Genomic DNA, 23,622 nt, shown 5'->3' on the forward strand with positions numbered 1-23,622 from the left:
AGACAGGAGTGCCTGGCGTGCTCTGGTCCAGGGGTCACGAAGAGGTGGACACGACTAAACGACTAAACAACAACAGCACCTTAGAGACCAACTAAGTTTGTCATTGGTATGAGCTTTCATGTGCATGAAGTATCTGAAGAAGTGTGCATGCACACGAAAGCTCATACCAATGACAAACTTAGTTGGTCTCTAAGGTGCTACTGGAAGGATTTTTTTATTTTGTTTCGACTACGGCAGACCAACACGGCTCCCTATCTGTATCTAAAACTGACTTGAAGTGATTGATAATATAAACATTTTAAAGGAACAAAGGCAGAGTTAAACTATGGAACTGATGTCTGCCGGAGGCAGTTATGGCTCCCAACTTGGATGGCTTAAAAGAGGATTGGACAAATTCACAGAGGGCTATTGATGGCTTCTAGCCAGGATGGCTCTGCCCTGCCTCCAAAGTCTTCCTATATTAGCTTAGAATGAATGAAGGTCCCCCCGTCTTTGAAGGAATCTGATCTGTGTGCATTTGCACAGACCACAGAAATCTGACTTTCATTTTGCTGGAATATTCTCTTCTGATCCACCCAGTCCAGCTAACAGTGAAAGTTTGCACAGGGGTTTGGGATGGTGACCTGCTCTGGAAGGAGCCAATTAATTCCCTCCCATGGGGAGCAATGAGTCTCCTGTCTGGAGGGGCCTTTGATTTCACCTTGGCCAAGGGCAGCCTCCCTCCTGTGCTCAGATTCAGAGCCGCCCTCTGATGCACAAAGGGCCCAGAGCTGAATGGCCTTTGCAAGGGGGAAGGAGGGCAGCCGGCTGCCAATGGTCCCTTTGTGAAATCCTGCCACCTTACCTGGCTGTGTGGCTTCCTGCAGGTCCTTGATGTTCAACACATAAATGCTTAATTGATTCTGAGAGCCCCAAGAAAGAGAGTCTGGGATGGGCTGGAGGCATCATCACTTTGCCCGCCCTCCCTCCCAGGTTTTGATCAGTGAAGTTGGATTTTCTCAAGGAGCAACAAGAGCAACCCCCCCCTTTCCAACCAAGCAATTGCCCCCTCCATTTGGGACCAGGGTTTGCCTCTGGGGTGGCATTTAAAATAGGGCACTCTGCCACTTAGATTGGATTTTTCCAGCTCCTCTGGTCTTGTCAGGGTGGGGGCATGAGGGAGAAGAGAGGGGGGTCCCCTTGGGGTGCCCTGTTCCCATCACTTGTTACTTCATTTTTTGACTTTGCGATTATCACAGATCAAAAAGGATCAAAATCGGGGAAGGAACCACGGAAGTGGGGGCAATTTGAGAAAGCTGCCCAACTAATTGAGCCAGCGGTGGATTGGGCAGAAAAGACTGATGATGCTATCAAAGGCTGATTAATGCTCTGTAATTTTTTATTCTGATCAATGGGTAGTTGTCAGATTTCCTGCTTTTTTAATTCAAGTGCGCAGTTATGATCATGAAAACGCATTTCAGCAATATTGAACACGAAAGCTTATAACTGAGTTGTTTCCCCATTAAATAAGCCAATGTGAAAATGCATCTGAAAGGTAGCCAGCGCCATCACTTCCTGTCTACTGTGAGTAGACAATAAAAAGCCACTCCAAACCCCTTTGGGGTGTCCCTGAAGATATCTGAGCTCTGCTGCCTGTCCCTCTCTTTCTTTGGGGTCTTCAGATGCTGCTGGGAGCCGCTTAGCAGAGCAACTGTGGGTGGAAGAAAACCGTCACCAGAGGGCAGCAAAGGGGAGCCATTTGCCTTCTCACTTGGTGAAAAATTAACCCACCAGCTTCCCTTAACTGGAAGCCAAATAGCGCCAGATCCCTTTTATGCTACATGGCTTCAGGGATCCAGTGCCTGACTAGAGAAGAGTGAGCCGAAGCCAGCTGTTAGTCAGGGATGCTGTAGCCATGATTCTGGCACTGAGTGGGGTTGGACTAGTAACCCAGTTTTGAATGTTTGATGTTTTATTTTGTTTTTAATATCCTGTTGGAAGCATCCCAGGGTGGCTGGGAAGGCCCAGCCAGATGGGCGGGTTATAAGTGATAAATTATTATTATTATTATTATTATTATTATTATTATTATTATTATTCAGAGCAGATGCATTGGATTGAACGCACATGGCCATGTTTCACCCATTAATTCCAGTGGGTCTACTTAGTTGACTACTGTCCCTTGTTTTCGTCAAACCATTCAAAGGAGTGATTATGACACCATCCAATTCAGCCTGGGTGGGAGGAGAAAGCGAGAGGGGTGTCCACCCACTGTCACTTTGAATTTCGGAAGAGGGACTTTTCTCCAAAGGGAGGCTGTTGGCTGAAGGGGAAGGGGAGATGCAAGGCCAACCCCTCTGTGGAAGATCGGAGATCAGAAGAATAGACTGGCAGAGAAATGTACATGACAGATGACAAAAGGTCCAAGGAGATGCCAGCAAGCCTAATGAGCGAAGTCAAGGAAGCCACCAAAGGTTGACTCTGAAAAGTGCATTTATTGACATAAGGAAGAGGAGGAGAAGCACAAACTCCAGCAAACCACAAGCAGGAAGGTGAGCAAGCAAACATGAAGGCAGGCAAAGCACGTTTCTTTAGAGGCTGCAGGGTGTGGCTCTGCTGCTGCTCTTCCCAAGGGCATTTCTGGAGTGCTGCGCGGACCCAGCCTGCCTTCCATGCTATATGCATGAAACTGCAGGGAGAGGATCTTGGGTGATGCTGAGCACAGCCGGCTCTGCTATTTCGGAGGGATGCAGCCTGTTAAGGACATGTTTGCATTTTGGGCAGGCCCCAGGACTCAGACCTGAACCTGGCTGCCCAGGTCTCTGCAGTGGCCAGGAGCGCATTTGCACAGCGAAGGCTAGTGTGCCAACTGTGCCCCTTCCTTGAGATGTCTGAGTTGAAGCTGCAGTGACACACACCTCAGTTCCATCCCATCTGGACTACTGTAATGCGCTCTACGTGGGGCTGCCTTTGAAAAGGGCTCAGAAACTTCAACTGGCTCAAAAAGCCGCAGCCAGAGTGCTGAGCAGGGCTGGTTATGGGGAGAAGACGACTCCCTTGTTTCAGCAGCTCCACTGGCTACCGGTCTGTATCCAGGCACAATTCCAAGGGCTGGTTGTGACCTATAAAACCCTACATGGCTGAGCTCCAAGCTATCTCCAAGCTATCTGAAGGACTGTATTCTCTCATGCCAAACTGCCTGCATTTGGAGATCTTTGAGGGGAGCCCTTCTCTTGCTCCTGCCCCCCTCACAGGCCCACTTGGTGGGGGTTGTGGGAGAGGGTCTTCTCAGTGGCTGCTCCCAGACAACTTTGGGACTCCCTCCCTAGAGAAGCTTGACTGGCTCCCTCCTTGTTGTCCTCCTGCCAGCATTCCCCTGATCCACCAAGCTTGTAACTCAAGAAAGGAAGGAAGGAAGGGAGGGAGGGAGGGAGGGAGGGAGAAAGAGAGGAAGGAAGGGAGGGAGGGAGGGAGGAAGGAAGGAAGGAAGGGAGAAAGAGAGGAAGGAAGGGAGGGAGGGAGGGAGGGAGGGAGGGAGAAAGGAAGGAAGGAAGGAAGGGAGGGAGGGAGGGAGGGAGGGAGGGAGGAAGGAAGGAAGGAAGGAAGGGAGAAAGAGAGGAAGGAAGGAAGGGAGGGAGAGAGGGAGGGAGGGAGGGAGAAAGAGAGGAAGGAAGAAAAGAAGGAAGGAAGGAAGGGAGGGAGGGAGGGAGGGAGGGAGGGAGGAAGGACTTGTTTTTGAGAAACCCATACTGGGTCTTAGTAATCACAGCATCCTTTTCCAGCTGCTCACAGACTAAATCACAACCAAAGCATCCCTGAGAGACAACCATCCTGTGTATCTCAGTGCGTGCAAATGAACCCCTCTTTGCTCCCATTCACTCCCATGGAGCAGGAGAAAACCTCTGCACTCCAGCCCAGGCCTGTTAGGGAGAACCCTGGAGGAAGAAGAAAAGCCCGCCAGCGAGATGCAGCAAAGCTAGCTCTCAGTTTGGGCAACACGATGGCCTGACGCAGCTGTGAGGCACCTGGAGGGTCAACCTCTTGACCAGAGGTGAAATGAGGCTTTATTTCACCCGGCTCAAAGACCCAGTTTGGCATCCCTCTACGCACATTTGCGCACACGCACACTCATGCTGGGAGCCTCAGTGGTGCCCCTCTGGAGGGCAAAAAATCTGGCTAGCCCCCCCCCCCGTAGCACTGTCTCTGTCTTGGCAGTGCCATGCCTTGGCCCCTGCTAAGGAGATATCAAAACAGCCCCTCACTTTGTGAGGGGGAACACAATGCAGCATGTGAGCAGGAAATGGAGAAAAGGAGGACAGATCCTGGCATGTAGATGCTGGACCCTGAGGAAAGCATGGTGGGGGTGCGGGAGAAGTGAGATATTCATGGCAGAGAGATTTTCTCCCCCCCCCCCAAGGCCTGAGGGCAAGGATGAGTCAGTGGTGAGTGAGGCAAGCAGAGTAAAGGCCCAGAGGGAGCGGGAAGAGGTGGGAATATTCAGCGCCATATTCAGAGTGCTCTGAACAAATCGTTTGGGCTGAGAGGGAGAGAGAGAGAGAGATATCTCCTATGGCACAGAGAGGATGGGGTGGCATTTTGGGGGGGGTGAGTGGACAAGGCAGGAGCTAGAGGCTGGACCTTCCCAGAAACCCCTGCAGCCAGCCCTCCTTCTGGAGGAAACTAGCCTTCCTGTTAGGTCAGGGCTAGGCAACCTCAGGCCCATGGGCTGGATGCGGCCCAATTGCCTTCTCAATGCGGCCCACGGACAGTCTGGGAATCAGCGTGTTTTTACATGAGTAGAATGTGTCCTTTTGTTTAAAATGCATCTCTGGGTTATTTGTGGGGCATAGGAATTCGCTCAACCCCCCCCCAACTGTTAACGGAGAAATCTGAGGGCTCCCTTGGACAAAAAAAAAAAAAAAGGACACCAGCCAGGAATAGCAGAGCAAAACAGCAGCCAGTCGGCTTGGTCTTGATTGAAGACTGTCGTGACAGGACTCCCACCTGCCACCAGGTGGAACAAGATGGAAGCCCTGAACAAGAGAGAACCCCAACTTTTATTAGCTACTAATCCCCCGTGCTACACCCCTAAGATTACATCATAACTACATCATGACTACATCATTGACACATCACACAGAGGAGGGGTTCAGGGAGGAGTTGTGGTGGTAACCTGAGTGTCTTCTCACCTGTCCGGTTCCTCCTTTCCCCCTCCCCATGATTACATTCCTGAGGACAAAGGGGCGTTTGCAGCTTCCTGCCCCCAGAGGGAAGGGCTGGTCACTGTCCTTTCTTTCAGTCTGTACTGAATCCACTTCCATATGCAGGTCCTTTGTGAGGCTGCGGATGTGTTGGCTGCCTTGTGTCAAGTCTCCCCCCTTTGATAGTCCTTCCATCATGGTGTAAAATAAAAGTGGAACGGTACAGATCCGATGTATGGGTGATTTTCTATGAATTTATAACAGAAGTGTTGCATATGTCGTGTGTGAGTGTGTCATGTTTGTACAAACTGAATGATGGGGGGGGGTTCCTGCAACACCCCCAATATAGTCCGGCCCACCACATGGTCTGAGGGACGGTGGACCGGCCCCCTGCTGAAAAAGTTTGCTGACCCCTGTGTTAAAAAGGGTAAAGGGACCCCTGACCATTAGGTCCAGTCGTGGCCGACTCTGGGGTTGCAGCGCTCATCTCGCTTTACTGGCCGAGGGAGCCGGCGTACAGCTTCCGGGTCATGTGGCCAGCATGACTAAGCCGCTTCTGGCAAACCAGAGCAGCGCATGGAAACACCGTTTACCTTCCTGCCAGAGCGGTACCTATTTATCTACTTGCACTTTGACGTGCTTTCAAACTGCTAGGTGGGCAGGAGCAGGGACCGAGCAACGGGAGCTCACCCCGTCGTGGAGATTCGAACCGCTGACCTTCTGATCGGCAAGTCCTAGGCTCTGTGGTTTAACCCACTGCACCACCCGCGTCCCTTGTTAACCCCTGTGTTAGGTGGTCACAGAATCATGGAGCTGGAAGGGGCCTCAAGGGTCATCTAGTCCAACCCCCTGAAATGCAGAATCTTTTGCCCAATGTGGGGCTCCACCAGGAGGCAATGAAGAAGATGAATGGGAGGGGGCTGTGGGGAGTGTGAAGGGGGTCAGGCAAGAGAGTCTTGGAGGGAGGCTGCCTGGCTGCCCTCAACAGAAAAGGGGAAAGAGAAGGGGAGCCAGAGGTGCAGGATCAGGCCTCTTGCAGGCCCACACCTTCTGCTTCCGCAGGGAGGAGTCTGGGGTGGTGGGCTTGGCTGCTCCAGCTCATGCAGCCGCAGCTCTGCGAAGGGGAGGCCGGTCTTGATGCCAGCCAAGGACACCGGCGGGCGAGGAAAGTGGGCCAAGGACCCAGCCAGCTCCACCCATCCCCATCCTGCTGAACAAGGAGGGAATAGAAATCAATCCCGGTTAGCTTGGCAGGAGAGCGGCTGCAGAGGCAGCAGCCCAGCCCTTGCCGATGCGAGGCATGTAGCCAGAGGGCACCGGGTCAGGGCCACCTGCCGCCTTCCCTGGGAATAAGGGCAGTGGGGTCCCTGCCTGCTCCAGGCTGCACTCTTTCAACCTGCCAGCCAGCCAGGACTGACATGCGCAAGTGCAATAGGGGAGCTGAGCTCACAACCAGCTCCTGGAGAGGGAGAGGGCTCTGCTTCAGAGCAGCCCCCCCCCCAGCCTGCAGAGCCCTCCAGGCCAGGAGGACACAGCTCCACCTCCTCACCAGACCAGCCACGAGGCCAGCAAGGCCCTGGCAAGGCTCAGCCAGCCAGAAGCGCAGGAGTCTTTTCTGGGGACTGATGTGGCGAGCTCAGCCAGCTAGAAACACCCGTTCTGGCAGGCCCAGGACTCCGATTCAGGTGAACTTGCTGCAGCACCAGGAACGGAAGCAGACAGCCAAACGGGATTTACGTTGCAATCAAGGGCACAGGAGGAGCCTAGCAGCAGCAGGATCAGGCCAACGGGTTCGGGTCCTCCTCACACTGGCTGGCCAGAGGGAAGTGCACAAGGGGGACCTAAGCCCACCCGAGACCCCCAGAAACTGGAGGCAGAGCACAGCTGTTGGGGATAGCAGCCTTGCCCTCCCCATGAATTTGCCTTAATCCTCTTTTAAAGTCATTGGGCGTCACCGCCTCTTGTGGGAGGGAGTTCCACAGTTCAGCTACACACTGCGTGAAGAAGTTCTTCCATTTGTTTGTCCCAAATCTCCCAACGTTCAGTACTAGAATTTGGGATGCCAGCAGGCCCAGCACCGGCAGCAGCAGCAGCAAGCAGCTCTGCCTCTCCCAGCCCCACCCATGGCCACTCCACCACTGCCCTTCCCTGACCTGCGGGTTCCCGATCGTGGGCTCTACTGGTCAAAACAGGAGTCTCAGCAATTGCCCTCTCCCACCAGAAACAAACCAGGGCTGCTCCAAGAAAACACAAGTGGCAAAAAGGAGCCCTCGGCCCTGGTGGGACACCTCTGCCCCCTTACTCACTTCTGATTGGCCAAGCAGATAGCCAGCCAATGAGGATTTTTTTTATTTTAACAAATTATTGCCCCCCTTCATGCTGTGGCCCCCAATTTACACATTTTTCACCTGTGCCCCCCATGGAATAGCCTTGGGGCCCTAGGGGGCCATATGCCGCCCCCCCCCGGTTGGCAAACACTGATGACCCTCCAGGGTCCCTTCCAACTCTGCAATTCTGTGATTCTATGCAGCAGTAAAGGCAAAGACCATGGTCAGCTGCAGTGACAGAGACACCCACCCAGCTGCCCTCAGACCCACCCTGGCAAGACCTCCTGCCTCAGGTGAGACTAAAGGAGCATCAGAGGAAGAGAGCAGGGCCACTCTGGCTAAGAAGGCCCTGCTTGGCCAGCAGGAAAGAAAGCAATCCGGAGGAGGCAGGCAGCCATAGGGACCTCCAAGGCCAGGGCGGGGGGCCCCAGGGCAGTGTGAGCCCACCTGCCTGCCTGCCTGCTGAGGACGAAGAAGGCAGCTGGGAGGCAGCGCCAGGGTGACTGACCTTCTAGGGTGAGGCAAGGCAAGGCAGCCTTCTTGGAAGGGGTGGGGCTGGATTAGCAATCAGGAGATCTGTCAGCTTTCATCAAGTCGCCCCTGAGTTCCTCATCCTTCTCTCTGCCTCCACCTGCAGAGCCCACAGGAAAGTCAAAGCTGATTTAGGTAACCACCTGAATCGTCGTCAGTGACTATTGTTGCAGGCCACCCCAATCTCCGAGTCGTGAGAGATTTCAGGGGTTCCAGGTGCTTACCTAGGGGGTTCGCTTCCCTTGAAATGAGGAACAGCAGAGACCGCGGTGCCTTTAGGATCCATAATTTTTAAAATGCATACTATATATATAACCTGAGCCTAAGATGGAGGGCATTAGCACCCCAAAAGGTCTTGCTTCTCTTAGTCACAGCTTTGAATGAAGCATGAATCAAGCATGGCTCTGTCTCTCAGCTTCTGCCTGGTTCCACACTGGCTAGAGTCCTTCTAAGCACCAGCCAGGTGAGGACTGGCAAGGCACACAGTCTTTTGTTACGCTCATCATTGTGCTTAACTACTCAGATTCACAACTATTGCCTAGATTAAAGAGAAGCTGATGGAGGTGCTCAAATGGCAAGCTATGGCCATTATCTTACAACTGCCCAGTAAGCAGTGGAATTTTCCACCAGTTTTTCACCTGTACTGGGCAGAGGACTCCAAGAATTAGAAGGGGCTCAGGACATCAAGAAGACTGACTCCTCAGTCTCACAATAGTATGAAAGAACTGGATCAGATGTGGCTAGAATGTCCCCACTTGCTGGGAGGAACCTGAGAGGAGAAGGAGGAAGAAGACATCTGGACCTTTGCACCAGATCTCTCCTCCTGGAAATGGAATCCAGGTGGTTCAGTCATAGGTTGTTTTACCTCAGCAGAGCCATTGGAGATGGCCTAAGAGGGGCAATGACAGTGAGTTATGATCAAAGGTTTGCTGACATAGTATTTTCAAACAACAGAAGTGACTCTCATGGCTGATGTCGGCAGCTTAGGAGCAAAACAATGTGCAATACTCATTAGGTTGCGCGGGTTAAATGACAGAGAACACACCAGGCTTCAGGAAGAAAACTGGTTAGGAGCAGTGCAAGCTGCCACATTTCTGTACTGGAGCTTAGATGGTTGGGAGACCAAGCCCAGAAGAACCAGCCAGCGCTCTGGTGCTGTTTTCAGGTGCCACTGGTCAGCTGAAGACAGCAGACCTTTCTCCAGTTCCTGCTTGGCTGGCACCAATCATGCAGCTGCTTGCATCAAATAATGTGACCCATGGAAGAAAAGGAAGGAGGAAAGGGGTGGGCAACGGGCTCTTGGTGTCCCCGGTGTCCCTCTTTTGCTCTGTGAAGCAGGAGGAAAGGCTTCTTCATCCCCACCGCAGAGCGTGGAGTTTGCTCTTTTCTTCCCAGTGCAAGAAAATGTTGGTAGCTTCACTTTCCTAATAGCCTCTGTCAGCGCCTTTGCTTTGTGAACAAAACGTTCCCCTCCAAGCTGTACACCAGCATCATGTCCCTGTTCTCGGAACGAGAGGTGACACTCTGTGCACACACCGCTTGACAGGAAGGGATGGAAGTGGTGCGGACGGACACCCCAAAACCAGCTCACGATGCGCCTGGACTCAAGGCTGTTGTCTGGCCAAGCGACTCAGGAAGAGGAGGGCTGGTCTGTGACATTTTGCTCTGTCGAACCCCATAAACATTTGTTCCGGCCAGAACTTTTGTGGCATCCCAGACCTGTCCCCACTCAGGTATTTGTGTCGGTCAGTCAGTTTGGCCAGGGATGGATCCTCCACCAGGACTCTTCTGCCCGGTAAGGGCAACACCATCAGCTAATGAACTGACCCAAACCCTGAGATCATCATCGGAGGCCCTTCTTCGTGTGTCTCCTCCACAAGGTCTGGAACACAAGGACAGGCCTTTTCCGTGGTGGCTCCCCATTTGTGGGGTGCTCTCTGCTGGGAGACTCACTTGGTCCCTTCATTACATCTCTTTAGGCACCAGGCAAACACATTCCTCTCCTCCCAGGGCTTGGGCTAACTAAACTATCTATAGGGGGTTTTGTTTTTGTTTGTTACTATGTTATGCATTTTAGTGTTTCTGTATTGTAAATCACCATGATTCTAGGATGAAGGGCAGCATATAAATTTATAAATAAAAATAAAATAATGGTACCCAGTTAGTCTGGGCATGGCCTGGTGATTCTCTGCTTGTGGTACCACGGAGGTGGCCTTTTTCATGGGGGGCACCAGTGTTGCAGAATGCCCTCCCTATGAGATTGGAGAGGCATTGCCCCAACTTCTGAAGACACTGAATTCGAGATTATGTTGCCTTAACATGTTTTTTTTTAACCTATTTAAATTGTTTCACTTCTTATCTGCTTGTTTTATTGTATATTTTAATTAAGAATGTTTTGATGTTACTGTGTAATTAATTATGGACAGATTTCACAGTTGTAAATTGCTTAGAAGCCATTTGGGCATATAAGTGGTATATAAATTAATAAATAATCATCATCATAATCCTGTTGTCATACAATGAAATGCTTCACTTGACATTGCGAGGTGCCTGGGTCTGGGTTTTGGAGAAGTGTGACTTCCAGCTGCCATTTAATGCTGTTTCTCTCTCAGAATGCAAGGAGGAGGCTGGTGCCTCCCAAAGGGTGTCTGCCCCACACCCCCTCTCTGTCTGTCTGCTGCTGTGAGGCTTCCTGGAGGGGAGAGGAGACCCTCCTGCTGCCTGAGCTTCTGTGCCAGAATCACACCCAGTCCTTGCCACAACACTGAATATCTGCTGGGCAGTTTTTGCACCCTTCCCTCTGTGCACCTAAGGAGGAAAGAGGCCTTGCCCACAGGAGCCACTTTGCCTTCCTTGCCACTTGAAATCAGGAGCCTTGAAGGGCCACCAGCCACACCTGGGGGCTGGGGCTGCCCTGCAGGGCAGAGTCTGCATAGTTTGGGTCCAAAAGCAGTGCTCTTGGCCCAAGCGGCTGATGAATGTGCAATTTCTATTCCCATCAGCCTCCAGAGTGGAGTGGTTGTCTTCATTCACACAAATGGTGCCTCGGACAACCCCACTGTCCTTTGCTCCAGCGTCACTGTGGCCCTTTCAGGCAGCTCCGTTGACCTTCGGATCATTTTCACAGAATCTTAGAAGGGTAGAGCTGGAAGAGAAGTCCAAGGGTCATCTAGTCCAACCCCCTGGATTGCAGGGATCGCAGCTAAGGAATCCCTGACCAGTGGCCACCCATGTCTTGGCTATGGGGGGGGGGGCTTCCCCCGGAGACATTTCTCCTTCTGGCTCACAAAGGAGTCTGATTTATTTCATTCGTTTAATCAGATTTCTATGCCCCTGAATCATCTCAGAGATTGCCCCAGGCCACACACCTCGGCTGGAAAGGGGCCTTCCAAAACAGCCCCCGAGCTTCGGAACGAGGCAGACCGGGGTCCAAATCCGGCAGGGGTGGGGGAACAGAAGCAGCAGCAAACCCCAGCCCCCCAAGAGGGCCAATCCTGCCAGGAAGCGGCACCGGCTAAGCCCGGGAGGGGGTGTCCGCCACGCCCTCTGCACATGCTCGGAGGCGTCTTCTCCCGCGCCAGGGCCAGCCCGGGAGGCAGAGGAGCATCCCCGCGACGTGCAGCTGCTGCCGGGGCTCCGCTCGGGGTCGCGCACGTGGCCGCGTGGCCGGGCCGCCCGCCCAGGCGAAGCCCCGCCCAGGGAGGAGGCAGCGGCGGCTGCGGAGCGCCGGTCGCTCTCCCGGGAAGGCGCGACGCCCCCCGCCCGCCCCGGCTCCGCCTCTCTCGGCCGAGCGCTTCGGCGGCGGCGGCGGCGGCTCGTCCTCCTCGCGGCCGGAGGACCCTCTCGCCGGAGAGCGAGCAGGCAGGCAAGGAGCGCGCAGCGGGGACGGAGGGGATCCGGAGCGGCCGCCGCTGCCGGGGATGGCAGGGCGCGCGGATTGGCAGGGGTCTTTTTTGTGGCTGCCATGCGGGGGGGGGAGGCAGCCCCTCTTCCGCGCCAGGGCAGCTGCTTGGCATGCAGAAGGCTCGCCCGCGAATGGCTTCGCCGGCCTGGCTTCCCCGGAAGACAGCCGCTGCTGCCAGCCCGTGTCGCGAAGGCTGAGCTAGGTGGACCAAGCCTCGGCTTGGCTACTCCACACACGCACACCCTGCTACGGAGCCGTGGCTGCTGCCTCGGCCGGGCGGATGCTGCGAACGAATGCCTTTCTGGATCGCGGCGCGGTGGCTGGGCGCGCAAGCGGAATGGGGGGCGGTGGAAGCCTTTGGGGAGCCCTTGGAAGCGGGTGGGGGGGCTAGTCTGTGGCGCCTGTGGGGGGTTAGATTGCCTCCACCCCCCAAAAACCCTTTGAAAGAGACAGTAAGGCGCCAAGGGTGATCTGTCCTGGGGGTGGAAAGTTTGCTCCGCGGCGCCTGCGGTGTTTAGGGGAACTTCGGAGAGTCGCCGCTTTCACGTCCGCAGCTCCCTTGGCGGGGGGGGGGCTGGTGGTGACGATTGTGTTTTCCGGTGTCTTAAAGTTTAGGCTGGGGCCAAAAGTCCCGTGGTCCGGGGGCTGGCTCCTCCTGGGTTTTAAGGAGGGCTCTGGGGATTATTGGAGGGGGACCCCAAGACATGTCTGACCCCCGTCTCCTCTCCCCCCCGCCCCTTGCCAGCAGGGAGCAGGGACCAACGCAGAGGCTTAAAGACCTACCCCTTCATTGTGGGACGTGCTTTTGGGGAGCAGGCTCCAACCCCCCAGGCCTCATGCTGCCCTAAGAAATGCGTCTGTCATGAAAGTGCCCAGCTGCCCTTCAGGGGATCTTGGAAGGGGGCGGCAGGCAGGGACCACCTTCTTCTGGGCTTGCCACTCCTTTCTTCTTTGCAGCTTGGACCCCGGATCTCTCCCCCGCCCTCTGGACTCTGGCTGGGAGCTCCTGAGCCTCTTCTCTGCTTGTGTGTGGGAGCCTGAGGGCCAGGTGGGAGCCTGAGGCAGGGCAGGGCTGGTGCTCCCTCTTGGCGCCACCTTGACTTAGAACCATAGAATCGTGGAGTTGGAAGGGACTGCAAGGTCATCTAGTCCCACCTCCTTGCAATGCAGGAATCGCAGCTGAAGAATCCCTGACGTGACCACCAAACGGCTGCCTAGAAGCCTCCCCCCCTTCCGAGAGAGTCTGTTCCGCCGTCAAGCGGTTTGTACTGGCAGAAAGTTCTTCCCAATGTTGAGTTGGAATCTCTTTTCCTGCAGGAGGGGCTTCTTTCTCCCCGGGGGGGGGCACCCTCACATTGGAGCAAGGCCCCCAGTCCATCTGGCTGGCCACTGCTTGGTCTCCCCTTCCAGGGCGGCCACCCTAGAGGTTCAGTTTTATGTGGGGCACAGCCAACCAGCCTTGAGGCGTGGGCAATGGAAGCTCTGCTTGGATAGTGCCCCACAGCTTCAACCTGCCCCTCTCCTGTTCTTCTGGCCTCCAGGGTCCCCTGGAGTCTCCTCTTGTGGCCCCTGACTCACTTTCCCTGAGTGCCTTTGCTCCCTGCGGGGGGGGGGGAGGAGCCCCCTGCCCCCTGGGCACCCATTATTTCTGGGGTTCCGTTTCCAGGCTTGTGGGCGGGGGAGAAGGGGGGGTGCTTTTTGCCTCTTGCCCTTCAGAGGAGGCTGACCAAGATGGCGAAGCCTCTGGAAACCAAGCCTGATGAAGAGTGGTTGAAGGAGCTGGGGATGTTTCGCCTGGAAAAGAGGAGACTGAGAGGAGATGAAGCAGCCACCTTCAAATACCTGAAAGGCTGTTACCTGGAAGAGGCACCTGTCCTGGATTCCTGCTTTGCAGGGGGTTGGACTAGATGACCCTTGGGATCCCTTCCAGCTCTGCAGTTCTACTATTTTGAGAGCTCTTGAGCTGGATCAGGCAAGAGGTGGCCCCTTCCGGCCAGCGTCCTGCTCCCACATTGGCCAGCCAGGTGCTCCCAGGCAGGATCTGAGTGCAGCAGCTGCGCTTGGGATGATCTCCTGCGACTGACATTCCCAGGCGTCTTTGCAGGGGTGGGAGAGCCTGGCCACGGTGTCTCTTAGCTCTCTGTCCTTCTGCTCATTGCCTCTTAGGGCCTACAGCCCCCAGCCGCCTGCTCCAGGCTGGTCTTCTCGTTCTGCAGAACATTCATAGAATCAGAGCATGCTGGTGTGGGAGGGGACCCTGAGGGTCATCCAGCCCAACCCCCTGCAATGCAGGAATCTTCACGAAGGCATCCATGGCAGATGCTCATCCAACCTCTGCTTGAAAGCCCCCAAGGAAGGAGACAGTTCTCTCCCCCATCCACTTGCCCTCAGGGAGGGGTCCTGCTTGTGATCATGGGCAGCCGGCTGGGCATTGGGTGTGCTGTAAGCCACGCACAGGCACATGCCCCCCCCCGCCACTCTCCTCGCCCGGTGTTGCCAATACTAATGAGAGCCCCTTCCAGTCAGGTCTGGCTCTGGGCACAGCTCCAGGAACAGGAAGGAAATTGCCCAGGTGTCTGCCTGGGTGGCAGGTGGTCCAGAATCCTCAATTCTGCTGCAGCAAAATGGGTGGGGGGAGCAGGCAGGCAGGCAGGCTCCCTTCTCCTCCTCCTCCTCCTACTGGGGTGCTCTGAGGAAGGCCAGTGATTCGCTCGCTCAGCAGTTGGAAACTTTGCTTGTTAGCAGTGCGGGAGAAAGTCTGGGCGGCTGTGCTGAGCTGGCAACTCCCTTCCTGCTGGGGAGAAGCGGTGGCACAGTGGGGGGGGGGCACTGCAGCTGGGCAAAAAGGGGCTCTCCTGGCCTGGCCCTCTTGCCAGGAGGCGTTGGCCTGCCTGGGACGCCCCTCCTGCGCAACCCGGAGGCCTCTGCCCTTCATTCTCCTTCCTTTCTGCCAAGTCAGCTGCAGAAGGGGAGAGTGCTGTGCACAGGGCATGGCTTTGGGGGCTCCCACCTGGCTAAAGGGCTCTTCTTTGGCTCTCTGGGAATTCCCACCTTACAGAGGGGGCTCCTGGCACCTTCTTTAGGCCTTCTTAGAGCTCTGCTGGATCAGGCCAGCGGCCCATCGAGTCCGCCATCCTGTTCTCATGGCACCTGACAGTCCTGTGGGACAGCTTCCATTGCATGCTGAAGACACACCATTTACTCTGCCCTCGATGACACCTGGGGTTTTATTTCTTTATTGAATTTCCATCCCACCTTTTTCTACAAGGAGCTCAGGAGGGCAGGTGCATGGTTCTCCCTTCCTCCTCATTTAAGCCCCACAACAACCCTGTGAGGTAGGTCAGGCTGAGAGGAGCATTGATGCACCCCTAAGATCCCCCAAGGAGTTTTCTGGCTGAGGTCTCTCCCACTGGCTCTCTGTTGAAGATACTGGTAGATAGATCCCACAGTAATTCATCTTAAACTGTTTTTAATACTGCATTTTTAAATGGCTGTAACCTTCCTTTCCTTTGTTGTCAGTTCTTAAGCAGAGGTCAGATGGACATTTGTCAGAATCATGGAATGAGTTATTATTCCTGCAAGGGGGGGCTGGTCTGGATGACCTTTCTGTCATTCTCTATCCTGGGACCTTACAGTGGTGGGCAGGCAAGAAAAACAAGGTAATAGTGGCAACCATGTAAAATGTTCACAGGCTTGCTACCTTTTGTTTTCTCCCCCCAGTTCCCAAAGGTGCCCCCCCGGCACAGCCACTTGGAGGTGACCTGGGAAACTGAGTCGCAGGGGGAAAGGGATGCCAGCCAGGGAATGCTCTCTGTGGCAAAGAGAGGCTGTGGCCTCCTCCTGCCTCTGGGCTGGGAGATGGACCCCCTGGTTGGTTTGAGGGGGCACAGCAAAGGCTCTTTGGGGGTGTCCCCTCCCTGATGCTCCTCTTGGCGGTGGGACGGCTGGAAGGGAAGGAGGGTCCTCCTAAGAGGATGGTGAGGGCTTCTCGTCCTCCTCCTCTTCCTGCAGCCCATGAAGGCCAGGCTGCTATTCTTAGCTGTGGCTTCTGCCTGGCTGGCGTTCCTGGCCTGTTTACGCTGAAGGGCCCCTTCTCCCCCCCCCTCCCTCTCTCTCTTCCTCTCCCTCTCTCTTTTCAAACAGAGGCAGCAGCAGCACCAAAGACCAGAGCTTGTCGCTTTGTGTTTTGTGATCCTGCCTGAGACTGGAGGTGGCAGAGGGACAGGAGAGGGGTGTTTTTAGGGGGTGGCCACGTGGCAGAGGGGGTTGTGGGAGCCTCTGAAAGGAAACTGGGCAGGTTTGGGAGGGGCTTTACGAACACCAGAAGATCCTGCCAGGTCAGGCCAGGGGCCCATCGAGTCCAGCATGCAGTCCTCACAGGGGCCGACCTGTGGGAGCCCCCCAAGCAGGAGCTGAGCACATGGCAGCGCTCCCCTCCTGCCGCTGGGATTCAGAAGCATTGCAGATTCCGACTGTGGAGGCAGAGCAGGGCATCCTGGCTAGTGGCCCTCGATCGATCGCCCTCTCGTCCTCCACGAATGTCTGTTTCACCAGACCTTGGGTGGGATTGGTGGGCGACAGACTTGGGGAGTTATTTCAGAAAAAAAGTGAATGGAAAGGAAAGGGTTAAACCCTCCCCCTCAGCCCTACTCTGATGCAACCCCCCCCAGCCACTCCTAAATGGTCAGCCCCTTTAGTGGCCTGATCCAGCTGCTACAGAGCTCCCTTTAGGTTCTTGTGATTCCTAAGTGGAGCCTCCATGGACAGCATCAGTCTACCTTAGAAAGGTGGAGAACAAGAGGGGGAGAGGGCTGCTGCTCTCAGGTCCCTTTGAGGGCATCTGGTTGGCCAGGGGGGAAGAGGGTGCTGGACTAGGAGGCTCCACTTTGGTGGCCTCATCCAGCGGCAGGCTCTCCTCCTCTCCTTGGCTCCTGGGCCACTTGATCTGAGCCTCCCCATCTGCTCTGCATAGCATTAAGGCCGGTTTATAGGCCAAGTCAGGGATTCTTGTCAGTGTGGTGTAGTGGTTAAGAGCGGTAGTCCCGTAATCTGGGGAACCGGGTTCGCGTCTCCGCTCCTCCACATGCAGCTGCTGGGTGACCTTGGGCCAGTCACACTTCTCTGAAGTCTCTCAGCCCCACTCACCTCACAGAGTCTTTGTTGTGGGGGAGGAAGGGAAAGGAGAATGTGAGCCGCTTTGAGACTCCTTCAGGTAGTGATAAAGCGGGATATCAAATCCAAACTCTTCTTCTTCTTCTTGCATTGCATTGCAGGGGGTTGGACTGGATGTCCTTTGAGGGTCCCTTGCAGCTCTACACTTCTCTTATTTTCATTATTCCTGTCTTACTTTTGCACTGTTTTTCTTCGCCCTGGTTGTAGTGTGGACTATAACTGGAACGGGTTTCCACCCATTCATCTCCTCTCTTCTCTCTGCAGGTCCGTTGCCCAGGGAGGCTATGGGCTGGCGCTGTGCCTGCTGGCCCCACAAGTGACCGACCCTCGGGAAGCAGAAGCAGCCGCCGTGAGCAGGATGGGCTCCCTTCTCCCCTCTCCCTTCTCCCGGCCCAGAGAGAGGCCCTCGGTGGCCAGGGACGGACCCTAGAGAGGGGGGAGGGGGGAGGAGAGCAGGCCATGGGGTTCCTGCCGGCTGGGGGGCAAAGGCCAGGGCACCTCCAGCCATGAGGCGCCGGCTGTCCCCTTGGGAGTCGCTGAGGCTGAGCCCCAGGCAGCAGCACCCACCGGAGAGATGCTTTGCACCCTGGCGGAGGGGGCAGCCGAATCGACGCTTTCTGGGGAACGGCTTGTGGTCATGCGGGGCAGGAGGCTGTGACGCCCCCCTGGCGGGGCAAAGGGGCTGCCATGGCCAGCCAGGAGGCAGCCCCGGAGGCCGGCCAAGAGAAGGCTGCCGCCGGGGTCCGCTCCGTGCTGCTCAAGCGCGACTCGCCGGGTGCTGAGGACCGCCTGCAGCGTCGCCGCCGCCACCGCGCCCAGCAGGTGCGCTTCAAGGACCTGGAGGAGGGCGGAGAGGAGCCCCCGGGCAGCCACCCCCCACGTTCCTCTGCCGCAAACTGCGCCAGGCGGAGCTGGCCCCAATCCGGGCCCCGCCTGCTGCTCGCCCTGCCGGATCCCCACGGGGCGACTGGCATCAGCACCGCCAGCCAGACGTCACCCAGCCTGCAGCGGCCCCCCCGCAGCAAGAGCTCCTGCGACCTCGCCCAGGAGGGTGCGCCCTGTGCAGTGGGCCGCAGCCAGGATCCGCCCCTGGGGGGCACCGCCAGCCTTCCTGCCCTTGGTTGCTCCCTTGCCTCACCCCACGCCCAGCAGTGCCCCAGACTTCCTGCCACCCTGTGCCCCGGGCTGCCACCTCCCCGGGAGTCATGCCCCCCTTACCCAGGGCGGGGGGCCCCGTGCCTCTCGGCCAGCTGGTCTTCCCAGCGCAAGCACTGTGCCCCCTCCTCCACGCAGCCCCATGGCACCTCAAGCAGCTGCGGCAGCTCTGGCGCCCCCTGGCTGTGCCCACCACCTCTCTGTCAGACTCCCTCTGAGCAGGCCTCGAGAGCCCCTCCCTGTGCCCCCCAGAGGGGCATCCCTGCCCCCTGCCCCCTTGCTCAGGGCCCCCCCACCGAAGTCCCCACCTCTGCCTTCCTGCTTCCCACAGCAGGGCCCCCTAAGTCAGGAAAACCAGCAGCGCCTGCGGCCTCCCCAGGGAGCCTCAGCACCACTCAGGCCCACCCCACAGCCCCCACGCCTTCCCAGAAGCCTCCCGACCCCCTTCTGCCCTCCTCTGGTCGCAGCTGCCCCCCTGAGACCTGCCTCTCTGCCAGACCCGGGGAGACGTTTCCCCGCAGCCAGGACCACCTTCTGCAGCTGGTGTCTGTGGCTGCCGCGCAGAGGGAGCCCCCGCCCGCGTCTCAGGAGCTCCCCGGGTGGGTGGGTGACCTCCACTCCCAGCTGCAGTCCCTCGAAGGGGTGCTGGAGACCAGCCAACGAACCATCAAGGTGCTACTCGATGTCATTCAGGATCTGGAGAAGAAGGAGGCGCAGCGCGATGGGTGAGGCGGGTCTGGGGGGGTCTGGGTTGCCCAAGGAGCCCCCACTGGCCAGGCTAGAGCCGCCTTGACCCTTTGGAGCCAGGGATCTTGAATAGATGCCAGGAGAGGCTATATTTATTAGATATTCTCCTTCCTCACACCTGTGAGTTCTACAGAGTGATATCCCTTTTGCGGCTTAAAAAGAAGCTTAGATGGGCTAGTTTTAGCTTTTCCGTTTAAGTAATCTAGGATGTTTTAAGGCAGATTGGATTCTCTGATATTTCCCCCTTTTCTCCCCCTTTTAAAACAATAATCACACAAAAAGTATTGTAAGAGAAAAAAATAACATCTACTCAGAGTTTCTGCGGCAGAATAACAGCAGCTTTATTCAGGCAGGCTTAAAATGGTAATTCAGTTACAGAGACAAAATTTGTAGCGCCTCTAGGGACCCTGAGGGTCATCTAGTCCAACCCCCTGCAATGGAGGAATACGCAGCTATCCCATACAGGGATCGAACCTGTGACCTTTGTTTTCAGCACCAGGCTCCAGCCAAATGAGCCAATTTGAGAGGCAGACTTAAGTTTAGCTGAAAATGGGGTCTGAGCATTGGGGCTCAGGCTTTGCAGGTGTTCTCCCATTTCTGGCTTGGGGATGAAGAGACAAAAACGAGAGCATGTGCCCAGGCAGGCAAGGAGAAGAGATCTGTGGCTGTGCCCTCTGCCCGTCTGGGCACCGTGGGACTGTCTCTCACAGAGTTCTCTCCAGCAAACGCACAGGGAAATGCTGGGAGCTTCAGCTGCTCTCGGCTGCCTGTCCAGCAAAACACGACTTTTTGGTTAGACTGTGCTTTAAATGACGGAGCGTTTTTATGGTGGCAGCAGCGGGTTCTGCGGGCCACAAGCCAGCCTTGGCATCACCTGGCACTGAGCCTGCTCGCTTTGGAAGCCAAAGCAGTGCCACTGTGGGGCCAGCCCCCTTGCCTTGGGGCGGCCTCTGTGCTGTGAGGCCTGAGGGAGTCCTTGCCTGCCTGCCTGCCTTGCGCTTCCCTCCCTAAGACCTCCCGGGGGTCTCCTGGCCCCCCAAGCCAGCCCTGATGCTTCCCCTCCCCCTGGTCCCTGCTGCTGGACCAGATGCCCTTTGGGCATTGCTGCTTGTGCCCCCCTGGCACCAAAGGGGGCCCCTGCGACCAGGCGGGGGGGGGCTTCTGGGCCTTCTGCTCATGGGCTCCTTCTGCTCCGTTTCAGGCGGCAGTCCTACCGGACAGGGCAGGACACCACCAACTGCGGGACGTGCCGGGACTGCGCCTGCATCATCTACAGGTAGGAGGGGCCTCGCAGCGGGGGTTGGGGGTGCCCCCTGGCTTCCCCCACCTCCTCTGCTCTCGGCTGCTGGCCACAGCATCCACCAGCAGCCCAGACATCGGCTGCTGACCTTCACATTTCACATCAACATAAAATATACGCCTGTTTAGTATTATTGATGTGATGACCCTGAATTTTCTGCTGAGGAGGGCAAAGGGGGCTCTGGAGAGAGAGGAAGGCTGTATCGTTGGCCTGGGGTGAAGAGGACCCCCTCCCTAAAGGGCCAGCATTTCCCCGCCCCTCCAACCCACTTTCAGGCTAAGCCCACCCAGCTCCTTCGTCTTTTGGCTGCTTTCCAGTCTGGGGTCCTGCTGGGTCTCAGGCAGGCCACTCTTCTCCCTGCCCAGCAGATTTTCCTCTCGCCTTCTCTGCCCCCCCCACAACCCACTTCTCCAGCAGAGCCCCTTCCCCGCCTTGGCCTCTGCTTTGGCCTATGGCTCAAGAGCTGGAGGTGGCCAGGCTTCAGACGGTGAGGCTGCCCCCAGTCCTGCTTAGAGACACCTGGGCCCTTGCTTGGATGGCCCCCTGTCTGGCATGCTTTGGCTGAGATTCCTGCATTGCAGGGGGTTGGCCTAGATGACCCCTGAGTGCCCCTCCAACTCTCCAATTCTATGATTCTGTGTTCTTGACTCTTGACATTTCATACATTCATAGAGTTGGGTGGCACAAGAAGAGTCTGGCTGCTGGATCAGGCCAGTGGACCTCCTAGTCCCTCATCATGCTCTCGCAGTGGCCAGCTGGATGCTGGTGGGCTGGGTTCAGGGTGCCCTGGGGGCTGCCAGAGGTCTTGGGTGCTGGAGAAGTCCCAAGGGAGCTGGCAAGGGCTCCCATGCCTGCCCACCCAGCCGCCCGCCTGCCCCAATCACGTTCTTGAGGGAAGCAGAGTCAAGCGTTTCTGGCAGATGTGATATGAAGGGTGCCTGCGAAGAATGACAGGCCGCCACAGCCTGTCTCCTCCTGCCGGAGATTCTCAGGAGGACAGAGTCCCTGCAGTGGCAGCCCCCCCCCCCGCATGGCACGAGAACGGAGGCTGCGTCTCTGGCCCTGCCCCGCCCTCGCTTTACTCCTGGGATGCTGAGTCAGCCAATGACTCCCACTGCCTTGAGGCTGGGGAGGGATGCCAGGATGCCCCCCAGCCCTGGGCACCAATCTATCCATGGTGTCCCCTGCTTCAGTGGGTGTTAAGGAGGGTAGGGAGCCACGCTGGTCTGACGCAGTCAAAATAAATTAAAATATTAAAAAATTGTCCAGTAGCGCCTTAGAGACCATCTCAGTTTGTTCTGGGTCTGAGCTTTCTACTACCTGAAGAAGTGTGCATGCACACAAAAGCTTCTATCCAGAACAAACTGAGTTGGTCTCTAAGCTGCTACTGGACAATTTGTTAAGGAGGGGTTAGAGGAGGGCTGTGAGCCAGGATGGTGAAAGGGCCTCCATGCCCAGGGAGAGGCGGGTGTCTCTGCCAGTTCCTTGCCGGGGGCAGAGGTGAGCTGAGCTCTGGGTTCCATAGAATCAGAGTCCTAGAGGGCTCTTGCTCCCAGCCCTGGTGTGTGGCACAAGGAAGACATCTTCCGCAGACCATAGACTCCTAGACTTGTAGAGTTGGAAGGGACCCCTGAGGGTCCTCTAGACCAGCCCCCCGCAAGCATCCCTGGCAGACAGGCTCCCGACCTCTGGTTAAGAACCTTCAAGGAAGGAGAGACCGGCAGCCTCTGCTCCTTGGAGTCTTTTCTCTGTGTTCCTCCCCTACGTTTCCATTGACCTTCGGAGGCTGTTTTGGGGGTGGGGGTGCTGGCTGGCTGTGCAGAGCCTCCCTGGCAGGACTGGGCCCTCTTCCTCTCCCCGCCACCCTGCCTGCCTGCCTGCCTGCCTGCCCGCCCGCCGGCTCCTTCTGGCCTCCTGCCTGTGTGGCTCACACAAGGCCTCAGCGCTAATTGGGATTGACGGGTCTGTCTCTGCCGCTGCAGCGACGGGTGAGACATGCCAGGGTCGGCAGAGGCAGGCGGGCTCCCATTGGCGGCCCCCCCCCGGCTCCTGCTGGCTGACCTGCCTCCTCTGCACCAGCTCCCACGGCCCCCAGGAGGGATGGGGCAGCCCAGCCCAGCCAGGCCCCCATCTCTGCCCCCAATCACTAGCACTGGTTCCTTGGGAGACGCCTCCCTCTGACTTGCTCCCCCCCCCACAGCGTGGAACATGATTTCCGGAAGCAGGAGGGGCGTTTGCAGCAGGTGCTGAGCACCATTGAGCCTGAGCTGAGCCACAGCCCCCCGGTGGCCACGCGAGCTGCCACGCCGAGCCACCAGGAGCCGTCGCCAACGCTGAATCTGCCCGTGGTGAAAGCGGAGCCCAAGAAGTCCCGGCGAAAGTGTTTCTGGTTCCTGTGATGGTGCCGTGCCCAGAAGGGTCCGGGGGTCTCCCTCCCCAAGGAGAGGAAGAATAGAGCCATGGGGTGAGGGGGCTGCCTCCCCCCCATCAGTCCACACCAGTCAACCTGCCACAGAGCCACAGCGTGGAGGGATTGCACCAGCCTTTTTATTGTTCAAATCTGTCCAGTTTAACTTGCAGAGCCCCCCCCCCACCCTCAATGAAAGGATGGGAGGAGAGAAGGGAAGACACACACACTGTATCCGAGGAGGTCTCAATAAACTCCTGTGAGGCGCCTGTTTTCAAACTGCTTCTCCTTCAGAGTCTTTCTTCAGGGAAGCGGGAGGGGGGGCTACTTTATCCCAGAATCAGGACAAGCCCCTCCCCACCCCTGGCAGCAATGTAACTTCCTAGTCTGTGGCTTAGAAAGGGGGGTGCAGGGGGTGCGGTCCGCCCCGGGTGTCATCACTGAGGGGGAAGACAAAAAATAACTCCCGCACCCACCACACGCCCCTTCCTACGCCACTGCAGAAGCCCAGATAGCTGGGTGAGGCGGGGGGCACTGGGCGCCACACCGGGGGGCCTGCAGCCTGCCTGAGCCACGCATCTCTCCTGAGGGCGAGGCAGCGGGCGGACTGCCTGCTTTTTCGAGGGCTTGCGTCTGCCCACCGCCTCAGCCGCCCTACAGCTGAGAGGAGGCTGTGGAGAGGGTCCGTGCAGCGCGCCCTGTCTTAGCTCGCCCCGTCCCCATGGGCGGCTCGTTCTGCCCCCAGCTGCAAGGCGTGCAACCACCCCAGGCACCCAAGGGACTAGCTACGCTGCTGTTCCTAGTCACCTGGCGGGGGGGGGCACTGCAGGACCCGAATTGGGGCACCAGTAAAGTTCAACCAATGATCTTTATTATAAGATACTGACTGTTGGGGAAGT

The 23,622-nt window shown here is 56.8% G+C and overlaps 1 protein-coding gene across 1 annotated transcript; it reads left to right on the top strand.

Moving 5' to 3' along the window:
* Positions 1-17,801: 17,801 nt before the first annotated feature.
* LOC128420643 (INSYN2B protein-like) lies at positions 17,802-22,976 on the top strand. Its single transcript, XM_053402323.1, has 3 exons — positions 17,802-18,994; positions 20,218-20,292; positions 22,517-22,976. The coding sequence occupies exons 1-3, from the start codon at positions 17,802-17,804 to the stop codon at positions 22,713-22,715; spliced, it is 1,467 nt and encodes a 488-aa protein (XP_053258298.1). The 3' UTR covers positions 22,716-22,976.
* The last annotated feature ends 646 nt before the right edge of the window (positions 22,977-23,622 follow it).

This window comes from Podarcis raffonei, chromosome 9 (genome assembly GCF_027172205.1).
Source record: "Podarcis raffonei isolate rPodRaf1 chromosome 9, rPodRaf1.pri, whole genome shotgun sequence".
NCBI classification, from domain to species: Eukaryota; Metazoa; Chordata; class Lepidosauria; order Squamata; family Lacertidae; genus Podarcis; species Podarcis raffonei.